General features: G+C 42.0%; 1 protein-coding gene across 1 annotated transcript in view; it reads right to left on the reverse strand.

Moving 5' to 3' along the window:
• Nucleotides 1-18,982, reverse strand: part of LOC109036963 (glutamate receptor 1) — a 567,301-nt gene that overhangs the window by 39,626 nt on the left and 508,693 nt on the right. The window contains exons 9-10 of the mRNA XM_072302018.1: nt 9,078-9,185; nt 8,066-8,179 (exon numbers count right to left, since the gene is read on the reverse strand). Of these exons, the coding sequence (XP_072158119.1) occupies nt 8,066-8,179; nt 9,078-9,185 (222 nt within the window). The remainder of the gene's footprint in view (nt 1-8,065; nt 8,180-9,077; nt 9,186-18,982) is intronic.

Consider the following 18,982-nt stretch of genomic DNA (forward strand, 5'->3'; position numbering starts at 1 on the left):
CGATGCGACCGGTTGCGTCCCAAGAAAGGAACCACAGAGAAACTGGACCTCTCGACAGAGTTTGCTGTTGATCTCAGCCGCATTATCTCCCAGGTGACCTTTTTACTTTGAAGTAAATCTGTCTTTATTCATCCTCCTTAATATCATAAAGGTAGTACTTTTTATAAAATGTATTTAGAATTAGTTTTAATCTTATTTAAACAGTTAAGACAAGCTTTTAAAAGACTTTTATGAAGTCGAAAAGTGTTTATTTTACAAAATTTCTTATGTGCCAAAAAAAAAAAAAAAAAAAAAAAAAAAAAAAAAAAAATTATCTCCCAGCTGACCAGCAGCCTGATTATTGAAATGTTTTGTTTGTCGGATCGACATAGATGACATAGGTTAAAAGACGGAGCGTGATTGGTCGGCTATGTCTTATCACTGCTTTATCGTGCCTTTGTCAGGTGGAATGATCGACATACTGTCGGAAACTTAAGAGGTGCCGTTAGCTTGTCGAGAGGTCAACCCGACATAGGCATGACAAAGCAGCGATAAGACATAGCCGACCAATCACGCTCCGCGATTTAACCTATGTCATCTATGTCGATCCGACAAACAAAAAATTTCAATAATCAGGCTGCAGACATGCCTCGAGTATTGCTGAATATCTGACAACCAACGGCTGTGAAAGTTTTATGAACCTCACAACCAAGTTCAGCAGCGGAAAGAGGCTCTTCTATTGGCGAAGGAACTCATACATTCTGAGAACCTTCATAGCAGGCCTCATTTACATCCACGGCCAAACATGGAGGTCAAGGATTTTTCGTGACCTGCATCAGAAGACGCCCTCCAGCCTCATGAAGTGAGTTGATGCCAGGAGGGCTCTTCGTACAGCAGTGGCGTGGCGTGACTATATCCGGTGGGCGTTCGGTAGGAGTGTTAACTTTAGGGGGGGGGGGGGGTCAGAAAGGTTCACTCTCCTTCCTTGAAGGGGGGTTTGGGGGGCCTCCCCGGAAACTTTTTAAAAAATGAAGCCGCAAGAACACGATTTTAACCCTTTCTGGTGAAAATTGTGCCGGTAAATTGTCATTGAAATTTTGTTCTTTTTACCGATCGTTTTCCTGTAATTTATTTTGTCAAATGATAACGGATTTTCACAACACGCACCTGCAGAGAGAGGTGGGAGAGGGAGACTGGGAGATGCGGCCCGCAGGCGCAGGGGGGAAGCGGAGGGCGAATCGCGGCATAGAGGAAATTCGGCGGTTCGCAAACCCCTGCGGACCACTGCTATAGGAAACAGCTGGACTGATGAGCGGCTTTCCTCTCTCGTTCTTTTTCCCTCCCTTTTCTCTCTGCTGTGTTCCCTCCGCGAGCGCGGTCCGCACTCGTCTCCGAACCCAATGCTCACGCTCCGCTCTGCGCCGCGCGCCGGTGCCTCTCCTCTCTCGTGTACCCTTTGCCCCTTCATCATTAAACCCAGGTTCTCTCTCCTCACCGTACGCAGATCATCCAGGTTCGGTAGCCGGTGCGGACCACGCGTCACAGGATTTTCTCTCTCCGCCGCGCCACATGCCGCTGTCGGAAGCCAAGCGCCCAATACTTATTTGCGATCTACTATTCTGTATTCTGTATTGCTTTCACATTCTTAGCCATAATTTATTAATTGTTTCAAAATATTTTAGGGTGTTCGGCGAACACTGCGAACCTATGGACGCCACGCCACTGTCGTACAGAGCGGAACGCTGCCGCTAAACTTGAAGAAAGGACTCTTTCCCCCTCAGATGCAAGTCTTACACTTGAAGTTGAGTTCGATTCTTTAATACTAATTGTTAAACTCCTGTGTTGCGCAGTATCAAGCGTGATTCAAGGCGTTTTTTTGTCCAGATGTTCTACACGCAATGTAATTATTTATTTTTTTACGGCTTCCTGTAAAGCGAGTCCACATTTTATGTGAGTCAATTCTCTTTTTAGGAGAAGGAAGTGCAATCAAGGACCCGTCGTTCCTTGACACCATCCCCTGAATGTCTCCAAAATTTACTGACAGTTTAGTTATAACATTCAAAAGTCAAGAGCTTGTTCGCCAATTATCAACCATAGTGAAGGTGAATGCGATCTTTTGGTGTCCGGAAATAATTGAGTTCGATAATCCATACGAGCACAGTAAAACATATTTTTAAAGCTTCTTAATGGAACATGCTCACCAGCAACCGTGAATCGAGAGAAAATTTAAACCTTTTCTCTGAGTCACGCGAAGACCGAATGGAAGTTCGAAGAGCAGGCGTACCAATCAGACAGGGAACGGAAATTATGTTTCGAGATTTCGCGGCTGACTCTGTGAATGACTACTGCGTGAGCTCAGTTTGAATGGCGGTGGAGGTTAATATGTTTATTGTGTCACAAAATCTCGAGTTTCTGCCTGCGAGGATGTCTCATTTTGCGACCGTAAATCCATTAGATTTTTTTTTCTAGCATCGGAACCTTAAACCGTCACTGGCGCTTTATGATCCCGTTCATTCTCACAGTCCTCAACTAACGAGCACACCCCTTATTCCTCACCTGCTTCTGCACGGAGAAAAAAAACTCGTGCGTGAGACCCGAAGTTTAGGTCATGTGGATCTCTGAAGTTTTCGGATTGAGAATCTGAACACTTTACGTCCAGCTGCCGAGGTTCGGATCACACATCTGAAACTTCAGTTCTTACATCCGAAGTACTTCAGATATGAGCACCGAAGTTTTTCGGATGTGAGAACCGAAGTTTTTCGGATGTGAAAACCGAAGTGCTTCAGATGTAAGATCTGAAGTTTCAGATGTGTGATCCGAACCTCGGCAGCTAGACCTAAAGTGTTCAGATGCTCAATCCGAAAACTTCAGAGATCCATATGACCTAAACTTCGGGTCCCACGCACGAAATTTTTTTCTCCGTGTGGTTCCGTCCGGCAGAGATACGTCAAATTTGGGCTCTTAATATTATTTCCTCTCAATAGTGTAAATCCATTAGGTCCATTTCTGGTATCGAAACTTCAACAATGGTTTATTTCTACCAAAGCGAGCGCTCCGAAATTAATAAGAGCGCTTTCGGACGAGTCTCCGCTCTCGTGGCGGTGCTCCGCGCCTTTGTATCGAGTCAACGGTCAACGGGCGGTGGCGAGACTTCTCAATAAGATCCGAATCGAGACTCGAGAGACGTCCGCGCAAATATCGTCGCTCCGACGTGAGGGTTCATCTCGATTTTCACGTGAACCCTGTTCTCCATACCCTCCATGTTTTCCAGGGCTCATGTCGAAATCGTGATACGCATTTACGTGTCAGAGGAGCGACGATATCGGGAAGAGGCGAGCGCGGTTGTAATGCAGACGGAGTTACGGCGGCGAGGAGATGAGGAAGCAATAAGTTACAATCCGAAATACGAGGCCAGCGAGGACAATAACGCGGAGATCTGCCGCGCTGAGGAAGAAAGCCGTATTAGCAACTAAGCGTTGCCCAGTTCTCTTGGACAAATCTCGAAATTTCAGGAGAAGGATGTGTCCCATTAAGAAAGGTATTTTGGCCCTAACTTTGGTCGAAAATTGAAACAGCTTTGAATAATGTCATGTATATTCAAATCGACTCTCAATCATCTACCTTGTAAGAACTTGTCCTTATTTGAGGTGATTTTGATAGGTTTTTGGCTGATTTACCAGCGCGAAGTACTGAAGTTTTGCAGTTTTCTCGAATAATTGCTCATTTTCTGTCCTAAAGTAGATTGTTTATGTATGAGCACAAGCGACTATCGCTTTCATATTCGAATATGTTAATTTTTAGCACACCCATTACAACGTATATTTAAAGGAGAAAGTGGTAGTTGCTTGTGCTCATACATTAACAATCTAATTCAGGACCGAAAATGAGCAATTATTCGAGAAAACTGCAAAACTTCACTACTTTGCGCTGGTAAAGCAGGAAAAACCTTTCAAAAACACCTCAGATAAGGACAAGTTCTCACAGGGTAGATGATAAAGGGTCGATTTAACCATACATGACATTATTATAAGCTGTTTCGATTTTCGAACAAAGTTGGGGCCAAAATATCCTCCTTAATGGGACACATCCTTGTGGGTATTTCTACTCGGATTTTTCGCAGGAGTTCGTTCGTGATTCGATCGAAAAGGCCTGGATATTTCAGAAAATGATATTCACAACTATTTTTGAAAAAACATATTTTCGAAGGAGAAATCCGGCAATATTTGTATTTTTGTACGGTGTTTTTACTTAGCACGGCGGAGATGGAGACGGAAAGCACGCGGCACGCTCCGTTCGACGGAATGTGCAGTTATCATCTCGCGGTTTTATTCGCTCGTGCTTTCGCGAGTATAGGCGTCCGTATCGCGCCAGGGTGTGTCTTGGAATCGTGGGAATCGCAGATCACATAAGTAATGGAACGGGCCGGATTGAATGGGGAGGAACCTGCGTATGATTCCGGCATTATACGCTAATTTAGAGAAAATTAAATACAGGGAAGAACATTTACAGGGTGTCTGCAAGTCCGGAAATAGTACCGTTTTTTTAAGGAGGGTCCGGAAGTACTGAAAAAGTGCGGAAATTCCGCAAAAGGTTCGGAATTTTGTTCATTTTTTGTTTTTTTTTGTCTTAATTTGAGCGAGAAATTCAAATTTTTGAAATTTTTCGAATTTCGTCAAATGGAGGTACTTAAAAAGTACTGAATTTTTCCGTTAAGGAGGTACGGAAATCCTTGGGAATGTACTGAATAAGTACTGTTTAAGTACTGCTTTTTTGGCAGCCTATTTTAGGCCAGGAGGTATTGAATTTTTTGGAAATGTACTAAAAAAGTACTGTAAAAGTACTGGTTTTTGGCCCGCCTGTTATAGTAGACGCCCTGATTTAAGAAAATGAGTACAACAGAAATGACTATGTTGGAAACATATCGATGGCTGAAGTGCGAAACTACCTGGATTCCCATGCAGCTGTCAATCTCTTTGCGAGGTTTTTGTCTAGTCTCCTTTAAATCTGTTTTCTGAACCGATCGAGCTTGTTACGCGGAGGATGGCCAGGACAAGGCTCGGTGCCGTGGAACTTGCAAGAGTTACTTCCGACTTTGTTAGTGCGCGCGACAGGTTATGTACGCAGTTACAAAGGCGCTGGCGCTGCCTTTGAAGCGACCCGGATCCAACCGATTACAGAGGCATTCTTTGTCACTCACGGAGACGTTTAGCGAACTGCGCTTGAAGTTGAAGGTGTGAGAAATTTACAACGCCCCGCTAAGTTGAAAATTGGAGTTTTTTTGCTCCCCCCCCCCAGCGCGCGGCCCCCTTTCTATCGATTTAAAAGTTCCGTCAGCTATTAGCTCACGTCCCCCGGCTTTTTACCATTCTCCCCGTATTTTCCGCCAGGTATTTCCAGCTCCTCTTAGAAACCTTCAAAGGAGCCGTAAAGCGAAAAAGTTCCCGGAAAAATTACGTTTCTAGCGCGCTCACGGGTGAATGAATTTACTCCGGATTAACGGGATATTCTCCTCCGAGTCTCTCGTAAAAAAACTGCGAGGGGAACGAAAGTTACGGCGAATTTTTTCTCATGGCTTCATTTCGTATTTTTCTGATTAATTTGTTTCCTTTCCTTTCGCAGCTCGCGTAAAGAGAGTCGCTGGAGAAGTGGCCAAGATTGCTCTTCGTCTTAAAGTCCCGGAGCTGGCCGCGAATTCAGATTTGTATTGATCGCTATTCATAAGATAGGGTCTTCGAATAATCTCTCCTTACCTTGACGTCCAACCACTAACAATCAATTCGCCCATTCAATGTACTAGAACTGCTCAAGAGGTATGTCATCCTAACTTGAAGGATGAGAAAAATTTAGCCGTGTAAATTCATTATACACAATGACAGAACGGCTCAATACCTGAACATCTAACAGTGTCACGGAAAGGACGTATACTCTTGCTCTTCTTGCACGGCATGTCTTTTTGGATCGACGGTTTCTCATTAAATTATTGGAGACAGTCAATGTAAATATACTAAAATTAAGTATATAATCTGTATTATCCGTTTATTCGACGATGTAAGGACTACCACAATAGTAGAAAGAAAAAACAACTTAATCGGCCCGAAACATTGACAGAGAAACAACTTAAAACGGGACTAAGGCTGCAAATAATAAAAAGAAACACATAAAATAAAAAAGAAACCCAGGACGTTTCGCAGGGATCGCACCCGCATTTTCAACCGGCAAAACAAGAAAAATTAAAAGAAAAGACACTATGAGCCTCACCTTCGTTATTGTGAGACTCACAATATCTTACATTTGTGAGATACACACATGTGTTGTGAGACTCACATTTTGAGTCTCACAATAAGAACGGTGAGGCTCATGGTGTCATTTCTTTTAATTTTTCTTGTTTTGCCGGTTGAAAATGCGAGTGTGATCCCTGCGAAACATCCCGGGTTACTTGTTTTATTTTATGTGTTTCTTTTTATTATTTGCGGCCTCGGTCCCGTTTTAAGTTGTTTCACTGATAGAAAGTAGTGGTTGGCAATTTTACGAGAGCTGACGGTCCTGGCTGTTGGTGTAAATTCATCTATTTTTCCATTCAGTCATATCTTGTTCGATCAGTCCAGAGATGAGTCTTAATTATATTCTCGAGATGGCTGAGACGAGTTAAAATCCGACGTGAACGCCCAAGGAGGGGAATCGTCAATATTTTTCCAGGCGGAATCTCATTTCCTGAGCCTCTCCCTGCCTTGTGATGGTAATTAGTTTGAAATCCAGGATATTTATTCCAACATCAAAACAATTTTAATTTTGCGGGTTACGCCGCCCTCAGGAATCGCTCCATAAAATAAATAGCTCCAACCGGGGAGGTGTATTTATCAATACAATTTTTCAGGCAGGGCTCCACTTCCTGATCCGACTCTTCTCGACTTGCCGGCGAATGTTCCAGTTCGCGGTTTTGATTCTGCACGCAGCTATGAGCGACACATTTAATTGGATGGTAGTCGTTGCCGTTTATAAATGTTGACCCCGGTTGATAATTAAATACACTTTTCGTCACCTACTAATTCATGCATTGAGGGAACTCTTTGCTGGACGCTCTTTAATTCACGTCTTATCGATGTATTTGATGGCAGCCAGCGCGGCTATTTTAAACTAAGGTGAAGTTGTCTTCTTTTGTGTGAAGCTTCAATGTTTCCTTGGATTAATTGCAGAGTGTGAAATTCCCACCCTCCTTTGCCTCTTAAGATAACTTACTCCCTGGGACGCCACTGAGGTGTTTGGCTGGCCAGAAAATTGAACAGCCAGTCTTCGCCAGGGAACTCTCCCCGTAAGAAACCGTTCACCACCCGCCCCCCGAGAGAGCCGCGGCGCGGCGTGCTGTCACCGTAACGCCTGACGCCTACAAACCTAAGGGGCTACTTCGTGCATTGCGCAATGCTTGAAGTATCCCTTTAGGTTTGTAGGCGTCAGTGCGCATTTCGAGCTAGCAGCGCAGCATGCTATAAACTTGCCCAGAATTAATAGGTCAGGGTAAGGGGCTACTTCACGCATTGCGCAATGCTTGAAGTGTCCCTTTAGGTTTGTAGGCGTCAGTGCACGTTTCGAGCAAGCAGCGCAGCATGCTATAAACTTGCAGAAAACTGTATAACTGCAGAAGTTGTAGTTTCTTACTCCGCCGGGCGAAGGAAGAACGCCGTATGATCAATCAGGTGTTGTCAAATTTCCTTCGAAAAACAACGAATTTTCAGGAAAATATGTGAATATTTCACCTTTTTTTCGCCTAATTTTAAGAAAAAATATACATAACTTTCCTCAAAAATAAACATTTTACTGAAGGAAATTCGGCAACTTTCGAAAGTGCATACGTCGTTCCTCCCTAGCACGGCGGTATTGCAAAATGCAGTCAAATTGTTATCTGCTCGATCAAGTAGCGGTAGGGTAACATCAAGGGCATTTTTGCTGAATACACGACCACAGCTTACATGCCCGCCGAAACCCACTCACAAACGTAATTTGAAAGGAGAATAAGTTTCGCTGAAAAGCCAGATTATCAGCCGTAACACCTAGTAAGTCAAGATCACTACGGCACATGATCAGAATTTACCGTAATCGTCGTGACAATGTAGGTGCGGTTCTTCTCGATTTCTGTCGGTGGTCGTGGCTTCTCATTCTTCGGAGCAAGAACTGTCAAACCGGACACATCAGACCATTCAGCCACCTGAAAACACAGTTGAAGAGGAGATTTAATAATTCTCTCGTACATGTTACGGATGCAACACAATACGGAGCGTTGAAATGGGGTTTCAAAATGCAATCAAATCTGTGTTAAAGAAATTCTCACTTCCCACGTTTATACATTCTTTTAAATGTGTTGATGTACAACATCTTTTCGCAGTAGTAATTAACGTAATTGTGCCATACGATTCCTCAGAGACACTTTTTCTGACGAGTCCATCCATTCTCTTATTCTTTCTATTCGGGCTGCCGTAGTTCGCAATCGCCGCACCCTCTCGACAGCGATGGAACGAGGAACAACCCCTGTCAGGTTGTTCAGTGCCATTGCTTAAGAAATGAAGATTAACTTACATCAATGAATTTTTTTAAAATTTTCCGAGATTTTCGGCCTTGACCATCTTGTCACGACTTTTTCACAGAAAGTAACAGTGTCAGTTCAAATTTTTTCAAGCATTGAATTTTTTTTTTCTGTGAAAAAGTCCTGACTATGGCCAGTATGCATGCTCTTGATTCCCTTAGGAAAAGGGCGTGGACTTATGTTCAAAGATATTGTCGGATGTAGGGTCGGACCGCGTTACGCAGAGAAAAGCAAAGCCACATCAGCTATTGCCAATTTAATCGGGCAATTCAATCTTTAGTATGAAAACGGTTGTGCGGATTTGTGTGCAAATTTTAGTGAATTTCCTGCCTACTGCGAAGCAAATTCCTCAACATTTTCTAAGGAATCCGGACAAACTTGATGAAGTTAAATTACCAAGTTAAATTTGGCCATAACTGATGTGGGTTGCTTTCTCTTTGCTAAGCGCGGACCAGACATCATCGTGATTATTGCATTGGTAGTCAAACCTACGTCAAGAACTGAGTTAGTCAAATGATCTCACCTTAACCATTGCACTGTGCATAGTCATCTCCATCACGTGCAAAGTGTAATTTTTTCGCTTCCCATTTTCGTTGAATTTGATCTCTCCCGTGAGGCCTTCGATTTGAACCTGTAACAAAATATGGAAGATGTTTTATAAATTTTTAAGTAGGAACACTGGTAAGACATCAATATATACAAATTTTCAACTTCTAAGCATGCCTATTTTCATGGCCATGGCAACTCGAAGAGAATCCGCCTTACGCGCAGGGCAATACTTGGTTCGGATAAGCGATCGTTGGCCTCTATGAAAACCTAACAGTAAAGTAAACGGTGGACAATTTAAATTACGCATGATTCTGCCCTTTTCAATTTTTCCCTCCTTTCATGAAGACAGCGCATGAATAAAGGGTTTCACATCAAGATCCAGGTGGTTAAGAAATCCCCTCACCCGGACGGGACGATAAGCTGGTCATCATGACTTCTTCAAAAGGAATACGCGAATACAAAACTTCGTTACAACACTCAACAAGAACGTAAATTCAAACATCAAAGATCCACAAAACACTAGGACCGGCAGGCTGGCTCTCGCGGCAGCTCGCAAATCTACTGATAAGTGAAACGTGTGGGTTCTGAGGAAAACGGGACGACAATTTGGCGGTCCGCCGGCAGAAATGCGTATATACACCTGGCGACCAGCTCTGCTACCCTTACAACTCCACGCTTTCCAGGGTCCACGCGGGAACCGACCCGCGCATTCGTTAGCCGAGGGACTTTAAGGAGACCGAGGGAACGTGGTAAAAATTGAAATTGGACGCGACTTTTGAAAGGGAGCAGATAAGTTTGATGTTACGGTGGACGAATCGAAACGCTTCTGTGCTGCGGGAAAATGTCGTATGCACATTCGGAGTCGCCAAATTTCTCTTCGAGCTAGAATTTGCAGGACTTTATGTGCTGAGTCTCTCTTCGAAATGAATGTGGCATCAAGCGAGTGTTCAGCTGTTCTTACCGCGTTTTTCCTTAGCACAACTGAACTGCTTCCTTGTTCGTTAGCCGCGCATTATTTTTGTGCGTTTGACATTTACTTAAACAAATAGAGCGGGCTCAAGCGAATAATTGGACGTGCCCGGTATCGCTTGGATCGGACAAGTTCCTCTTATTGCGACGCGTCTTCTTTTCCGCGCTCAAACGTCTCGTGGATACCTTTTGAAAATCCGCCTTTTTTTGGGTTGACAAAGAAAAACTAGGAATATTTTATCCTCTGATGACCCCTTTCGTTAGTAAATAAGCACCTTTTTATTTTTCTTTTTTTTCTTTTTTTTTCACAAAACGAAGAACCTATTCATACCGGTTGACAATTGATGTAACCACAGCATCCTGTTCAAGTTTTGCAACCTATGCAAGTTACCGCAATCTGTACAATTTTTCCGCGCTCAAACGTCTCGTGGATACCTTTTGAAAATCCGCCTTTTTTGGGTTGACAAGAAAAACTAGGAATATTTTCACCTCTGGTGACCCCTTTTGTTAGTCAAGCAAGCACCTTTTTCTTCTAATTTTTTTTTTTAAGTCAAAAGAAGAACCTATTCATGCAGGTTGACAATTGATGCAACCACAGCATCCTTTTCAAGTATTGCTACCTCCACCTATGCAAGTTACCGCAATCTGTAAAATTTTCTCGCGGATTACCAACCCTCATATTGTGTTGTTCCTACTAAATCTTACTAAATGAAGATGGACGGATATACAGGGATGCTCGCAGGGAGATCCCCTAGTACATACAGCAAATGTAAAGGCGGAGACTCGAGGATTTTCGCTTCTTTGAACAGAGCATCCAAATTTGAATACATTGCTACCACCTGTTCCAATTATAATAAACAGGAACCGAATTAGGTGAGAATTTCTCCTTAACTAAGAATAATATCATCGTTCGACAAATGAAAAACTTCACAAAAATTAACATAATAACAATACCACATAATAATTAATAATTTATAATATAATATAGCATCGTATAGTATAATGTAGTATACAAGTTTAGTATATGGTAATATAGTATATAAGTAAGAATCCTAATAAAATAAAATCATAAAAAAATAAATAAATAAATCATAAGTAATAGCTATATAGTAATGTAGTATAGTTTAGTATCATAACAATCAATCATCCCTATACCCTTTTTGTAAAGGAGTTGTTTAACTTCTTCACGGCACAGTAATTTGCGAGATAGCTGCCACCCCATCCACCCTTCCTTTGGGGCACGTGATTTTAGAAAAGCTAAGGAGCTTTCCTTATCAAAAATAGTGACATACAAATAATTTGGCTCACCTTCATTTGACGAATTTACATTTGCTTTTGGTTACAAAAGCAGGCATCAACAATCTCGCCTTCAACTTGGATCGAATCAGCCCATCTCTTTCTTCTTCTCCACAGACTAATGCGGATGTCTCGGTGACAATCTTGACGCATCTCTCGACACTTTGCATGTGACAAGGATATTTGTAAAACTGTAATTCCGGAGGTTCTTTTCTCGTGCCAAATTTTGTAGTTCTTCTTCGGAGAAATATTGTAAGATAGGCGGCTGGGTTACTGTGACTTCGTCCCAGAAAATCATTTCACTGTAGGTTTCCGCGTCGAAATTGAGAAGGGGCACTTTGAATTTTCGTACCGTTGAGCTTTTAGTCCTCCGCGCATTCATGATTTTTTGCACGGCTAATTGTTCAACATCTTCTGATGCATCGTTGAGCATAGCGAGCAGGATGTTTTCTGTATGGGCGAAAAAAGCATTTCTCTGAATGACAGGGTGGACACTGGTAGCTATGGAGAATCGCTTACCATCGTCATCGTTAATATACCAATGAAAGTCAGATGCGCATCTTTCCTTGTCGTCAAAACATAAGGATGGCTAAAGCACTTCTGCTCCGCAGCAATTAATATGGAAAGATTCTGGGCAAAAGATTTCGCAAGGGTTCGACGATATCTATTAACGGATACGTATATGATGTATCTGTATAACTTGATGCATATGTATCCGGGCGGCGCTCAAGCCAGGACTCAAGCATAGGAGCGACCCATAACCAACTCCATATAGAATGCCTAGAATGCCTCGTGTTTCATGTAGCAGAACTGTGAAAGCCTCTTTTTTTGTATTTTCAATAAAACCCCAGTCTGTCATCTCAACAATATCATTGTGCTTATTCTCCCGTTTTCCCCCCGAAACTATACACAAATCATGGCGCAGTCGTACGTGATCGTTTCTTAGTGCATTGTCGTTACCTTACTCGTGTCTCGTGTAAGTTCCAACCTCAAAATGGAATTCGGACTTTATAATAAACCTGAACCTCTCTCTCTTTCGGGAAATGTGCGGGACAACTGGTTGAAATTTAAATCGGAGTTCGAGGACTTAATGATCGGAAACGAATGGGATCAGAAATCCGATAAAGTTAAAAGTGCGAAACTCAGAAACTTCATAGGACCTGAAGGCCGACAGCGAATCAAAGCGCTTGGACTCGATAAATCTGAAGATTATAAGGAACTAATTAAGAAACTGGATGATTGGGCAGAGCCCCAGAAAAATGTGGCCATCGAGCGTTTAAAATTTAACAGCAGAACCCAAAATGTTGGTGAGTCTTTCGATGAATTTAGCTCAGACCTAAAGAAGCTCATCATACATTGTGATTATGGATCTCTCAGAGATGAAATGTTACGAGACAAAATTATGATGGGAGTGGCAGACCAAGCTTTAAAGGAGTACTTGTTCCGGATGGCGGAACCAACACTAGAGAAAGTGGAGAAAACATGCAAGGCGGTGGAAGCAGCTAAGACGAACGTGAAGCTGGCAGCTAAGTCACAAGAAGAAGTACTAGTACAGGCAATCCACAAGAACCCAGAGAAAGAGCAACGCAGTGAATCCAATCAAGGTAAATCCAACGCTAACAACATACGACAACAAAATAATGATGTACACGCAAACTTTCAAGGTAATGTCAATTACATTCCCAATAGTGATGTTAGATATAATCCCAATAGCAGTGCTAACTTCAGTTCCCCGAACGTTTATGGTGTCGCCAGTTATAACCCAAACAACAATGTAAACTATAGGTACAATAATGCTAACTACAATCCAACTAATCAACAACATTTCAGACCAGTTGAATACCCTTCGTTTCAAAATATAAATGTTCCGGGTCAATCTAATCAGTCTCAGATGTCACAATACCCCTCTCAAATGCAAATGGTTCAATATCAACCTAGAATGCCCAATAGTTTTACTAATGTATACAGATGTAAAAAATGCAACAGAGATCATGTTAGAGGTCAATGCCCAGCACATAATCAAGTTTGTAGAAGGTGCGGGGGCCTACATCATTTTGCAAGAGGGTGTCGAGTTAAACCTAATGTACCGGCAACACCTAAACATCAAAGTAATACAGATTCTATACAGAAAATTGTAGATGCTGTTAATCAGGATTCAGATTTAGTGCACTATAGTCCTAAAGACTTTCATTTCAGCATAGACCATATGACAGTTTCTGTGCCACACAACGCTCTAAAAACAAAATTTCCTTGTGAAAGCCCAATTGTCAGTAAAATGAATATAGCAGAAAGCCCCGATAAATCTTTAGAAACCTTTGCAATATCCAACAATGGTAGAAAAGAATGGAGGCAGGTCATACAAATTGAAGGCATCCCAGTTGATTTTAAGTTGGACCCTGGTAGTGAGGTCAATACGTTACCAATGAGTATTTTCAATAAAATGAAAGCCAAGCTGGAGAGCACAGGTCAGACTTTACGGGGAATAGGTCACACAATTGTGAAGCCATTAGGTGTAGCTGAGCTTAATGCAATGACACCATGGGCTAAAGGTCAATTTCCTTTTTTCATAACCAAAGATGAAGAAACCAAAGCATTGTTAGGCATTGAGGCATGTCAAAGCCTAGATTTAGTTGTAAGAAAACTACACTCAATTTCTGTAATTGATGCTCAGTACAGAAAATTCATATATGATAACAGAGACTTATTTGAAGGTTCTGGCAGAATGCCTGGTAAGTTGGTGTTACAAATTAATCCAAATGTTCAGCTAGATGTGTTACCGCCAAGGCATTATCCAATAAAACTGTCAGAGAAATTTGTTCAAAAACTAGAAAGCCTAGAAATGAGAGGAATTGTGGAGAAAGTACCGCCAAATGAAGCAATCTTGTGCGTCAGTAATTTATTGGTCAGAGAAAAAGAAGATGGAGACCTAAGATTATGCTTGGACCCTCAGAACTTAAATAAGTGCCTTGTGCCAAGAAAATTTTCACTCCCCACCTTGGAAGAAATAGGTGCTAAATTAGCTAATAAGAAATGGTTTACCATTTTTGATCAGAAAGAAGGTTTCTATCACTACGAATTAGATGAATTTTCCAGCAGGCTATGTACTTTTAATACCCCGATTGGTTTGTATAGATTTAAAAGACTCCCATTTGGAATAAATGGTGGATCAGAGTATGCACAAGAACGTAACACAACAGCGTTTAAAGATGTTGAAGATCTTTTAATTTTTATTGATGACTTCATCATAGCATCTAAAACTGAAAAGGAACATGATGAAACAATAACCAAATTTGCAAACGTCGCTAAGGAAAACGGTGTTAAATTTAAACTGGCAAAATTCCAATATAAAAAACCATCAGTTAAATTTGTAGGTTTCGTTTGGTCTGGAGAAGGAAGAGAAATAGACCCAGATAGAGTAAGAGCTCTCTATGCGATAAAGGATCCCACGAACAAAAAAGAACTCATGAGTATTTTGGGATTCATCAATTATGTTAGAGATTTTGTACCTAATTTGTCAGGAGATTCAGCTCCACTAAGAGAGTTATTAAAGAAAGATGTAAATTTTGCGTGGAACTCTTATCATGCTAAAATTTTACAGGAAATTAAAGATAAAATTGCGGCAGCATCCGCCCTGTGTAACTTTGACCCAACGAAACAAATAACACTTCAATCGGATGCTTCGAAATCAGATTTAGGTGCCTGTCTCATGGCCGATGGAAAACCAGTTGCTTATTTTTCCAGAGCTTTAACTGAAACTCAACGCACTTCATGGGGCCAGATAGATAAAGAATTCTTTGCTATTGTATCTGCTCTAGAGAAGTTCTATCAATATTTGTATGGCAATGAAGTAAAAGTGGAATGTGATCATATGCCAATTATACATTTAGTTAAGAAGCCAATTCACAAAATTAAATCCAATCGCTTAAAAAATTTTTGTCAAAGATTGTATAACTTTAGAATTAGAATAATCTTTAAGCCAGGCCGCAAAATGGTCATCGCGGATTTGCTATCTAGACAGTATTTAAATGATCCAGTGCAAGATGACCCAGAATTAGACAATTATGTTCATTCATTAAATATAGAAGAATTAGATACTCAAAATGATCTTCAAGAATTCCAAATTTCAACTAAAGATGATGCGGTCTTAACACATCTCAGAGAATACCTATTAAATGGTTGGCCTGATAGGAAGGAATTGTGGCCGGACGAGTTAAAACCCTTCTGGAAAATTAAAGATAGCCTATATCTAAGTGACAATAGCATAATATATTATGATGACAAAATTGTTGTTCCGTCTAATCTCCGTCACAAAATTCTAGCGCTTCTTCATAAAGGTCATTTCGGCATCACAAAAACTATGATGAAAGCTAATGAATTATATTACTGGCCAGGAATGGCAACTGAAATTGTAAACTTCTTGCGTGCTTGTACAGTCTGTGAAAAATTCTCACCCAATAACAAAAAGCAAAAATTGTTACAAATTCCATTACCTGAAAATGTATTTGAAGTCATAGGTCTTGACTTTGCTGAAATAGGTAAAAGTTACTTAATTTTAGTAGATTACTTATCCAAGTGGATGGAGATCTTAGAAAGATCCTCACATTCCGCTCAATCAGTTATAACAGCCTTAAAACCAATATTTGCAACTCACGGTTACCCAAAAATTGTAATATGTGATAATGTACCCTTTGATGCAGCAGAGTTCAAAAAGTTTATATCTGACCATAATGGTAAGGTGGTAACTACCAGTCCTTGTTATCCACAGGCTCATGGGATGATAGAAGTATATGTAAGAATTGCTAAAAAGATTATTTTAAAAAGTTTGGAAACCAAAACTGATTTATATGAAATGTTACTAGAATATAGAAATATGCCACTAGCCAGTGTAAATGTTAGCCCAGCCCAAATTTTACTAAGCCGCAGGCTTCGCAGCAATCTACCCATTGATTCAAGGTTACTAAAACCCAAAATTTTAAATTATAGAACAAGAATGGTAGAAAACCAAGTCAGAGTTAAAGAACTGTATGATAGACATGCCCCAAGAGCCCCACAAAGTTTTCAAAATGGGCAAATTGTTGCAATTAAGCAAGGGAAATTTTGGGAGAAAGGAACCATCTTAAACCATGCGGATACCCCAAGATCCTATTGGATAAAATTAAACAATGGAAATGTAATCAGGCGTAATGACTTTCATATAAAAGTTTCGAGTACTTCTACTCCAGCCCATGATCAACGACACAATTTTTTATTTGATCCAATAGAACAGGATGACCTCCCTGAACAACCTGCGGATAATCCGCAACCACCTATAATTCAGCAAAATTTACCAATCGAACGTGCAATGCGTGATCGGAAACTGCCGGTCTGGATGGCTGATTATTGTTAAGTTCATTATACTTGTAACTTCTAATAAAATTTTCAAGGGACCATATTAAGTAAATCCCATTCTCTTCATTCACATTCAATTCTCAGTATTACTTAATTAAAACTCAATAAGAGTAACCAGTATTTCTTTAAAAAATGTTCTGTAATCAATACTATGTAATGTTAAAACTTTCAAATGAATAATCTGTAAACTATTCTATAAATACTCTCATATGAGTATCTAAATGATAAGTAAATTTTCAATACTGTTCTCTAATCCCGACGCTATGATGCTAAAAAAGAAAAAAGGGGAGATGATGTATCTGTATAACTTGATGCATATGTATCCGGGCGGCGCTCAAGCCAGGACTCAAGCATAGGAGCGACCCATAACCAACTCCATATAGAATGCCTAGAATGCCTCGTGTTTCATGTAGCAGAACTGTGAAAGCCTCTTTTTTTGTATTTTCAATAAAACCCCAGTCTGTCATCTCAACAATATCATTGTGCTTATTCTCCCGTTTTCCCCCCGAAACTATACACAAATCAGTATACTCGGATCAGAATAGGCCAAGCATTTTCCACATTCATTAACTACACCGGTGGCTCCGACGAACTTGAGCATTAGTGTCTGGAAACAATATTTTCTTCACTTTTAAGTTCTTGTTCAGCACCGCGATAACGGCCAGCTTCCCTTCATCGCCTAGGCCCTCTACGATAACCGCATTTAAGCCCAGCCCTTCAGTTCTCCCCCCGTAGCAAAAGGGTTCCTGAATGAGCGCTAGATCGACTCTCGTGGTCGCTAGCCACTCGCGCAATTCCGGCATTGCGTTTCTGCAATGCCCCAAATTCACCTGGACTATCTTTAAGTGACGTCCAGGAACCCCGCGGTTCATCGTAGCCTCGTCCCTGACGGGCGGCACGATGCCACTAGGACAGTTATCGGCCAGTCCGGTAACCGACCCCTAGTCCGATGCACTCCTTTTGCGAGTCGAGCTTGTTGCGGTAATAACCGCAAACCGCATCTATTCCTGTCCCCTGCATCGTGGGGCGGACCTGTGATTTGGTGCTTTTTGCACCCGTAGCACGTTGGAACGAATCCACGTTTGGATTGCCTGGGTTTGCGCTCAAAGCGCGGTAATGGATAATGGATTTATTGCCTCCATCTTCGTGAAGGCATGCGCGAAACAGTTGGCCACGGTAAGTGGGTCGAAAAGACTAAAACAAAGTAACTTGGAACTGTTTCCTTTGATGGAAATCCGCCTGAGAATAGGCGATCAGCTGGACCGAGCAACGGTCGCCCGGCGGGTAGGCAATCAGCCGGACCGAGCAATGGTCGCCTGATGGGTAGGCAACCCGCGATAGGGGGCGTGAAGTCTTTTGGGTTTGTGCTCAAGGCGCAGTAATGGATACTGGATTCGATAATGGGTTTATTGCGTCCGTCTTCGTAAAGGAATGCGCGAAACGGTTGGCCACGGTAAGTGGGTCGAAGAGACTCAAACAAAGTAACTTGGAACTGTTTCCTTTGATGGAAATCCTCGCGGTATCGAGGAGGATAACCTCGAAACACGCACGCCGCGCCCGTTCCAGCTCCCCGGCATGCCGCGAAAATAATCGTGTTTACCCGGGGCGCGGAGCAGTGATAAATTGGAGCGAGAAAAGCCGCGCCGCGCGGGAGATAGAACCGCGCAACTCGAGCGGAAACCTCGCGAGGATACGCGGTTTTACCCGCGTGTCGCGGGCTCCCGTCTTGAAAGCCGGAAAGCGTGTTTGCATATTTTTCATGTGATTAGATTCCCCCGCATCCGGGCCGGGCCGAGGCGCCGACGGATTGTTCTTCCGCCGCGGGAAGGAGAAACGACGTATGACCCTTCAAACGTTGCCGTATCTCCTTCCGAAACAAACTAATCTCCCGGAAAAATTGTGAGAATTTTTCTTCAAATTTCCAGAATATTTTGTTCGCAATTTAATCTAAACCATGTGGAAATTTCGAGGAAAAGTATGCATTACTGTCCTCGAAAATGTACGTTTATGTCAAGGAGATTTGGCAACTGTCGAATGTTCTTACGGCGTTTCTCCCTGAGCGTGGGAGTCTTCCCGCGGCTTAATCAGGCCTAACCAGACGTAACGCAGGCCGCGCTGCATCGCTCATCCGAATCTTGGTCGGCTTTGATGGGCGCCCTCTGCTCCGCGCCTTCTGTAATGCTTCACCCTTGCTTTCTTCGCTCTTTGACGCGGTTGCGGAGTCTG

This window comes from Bemisia tabaci, chromosome 6 (assembly GCF_918797505.1).
Source record: "Bemisia tabaci chromosome 6, PGI_BMITA_v3".
Taxonomy (NCBI): domain Eukaryota; kingdom Metazoa; phylum Arthropoda; class Insecta; order Hemiptera; family Aleyrodidae; genus Bemisia; species Bemisia tabaci.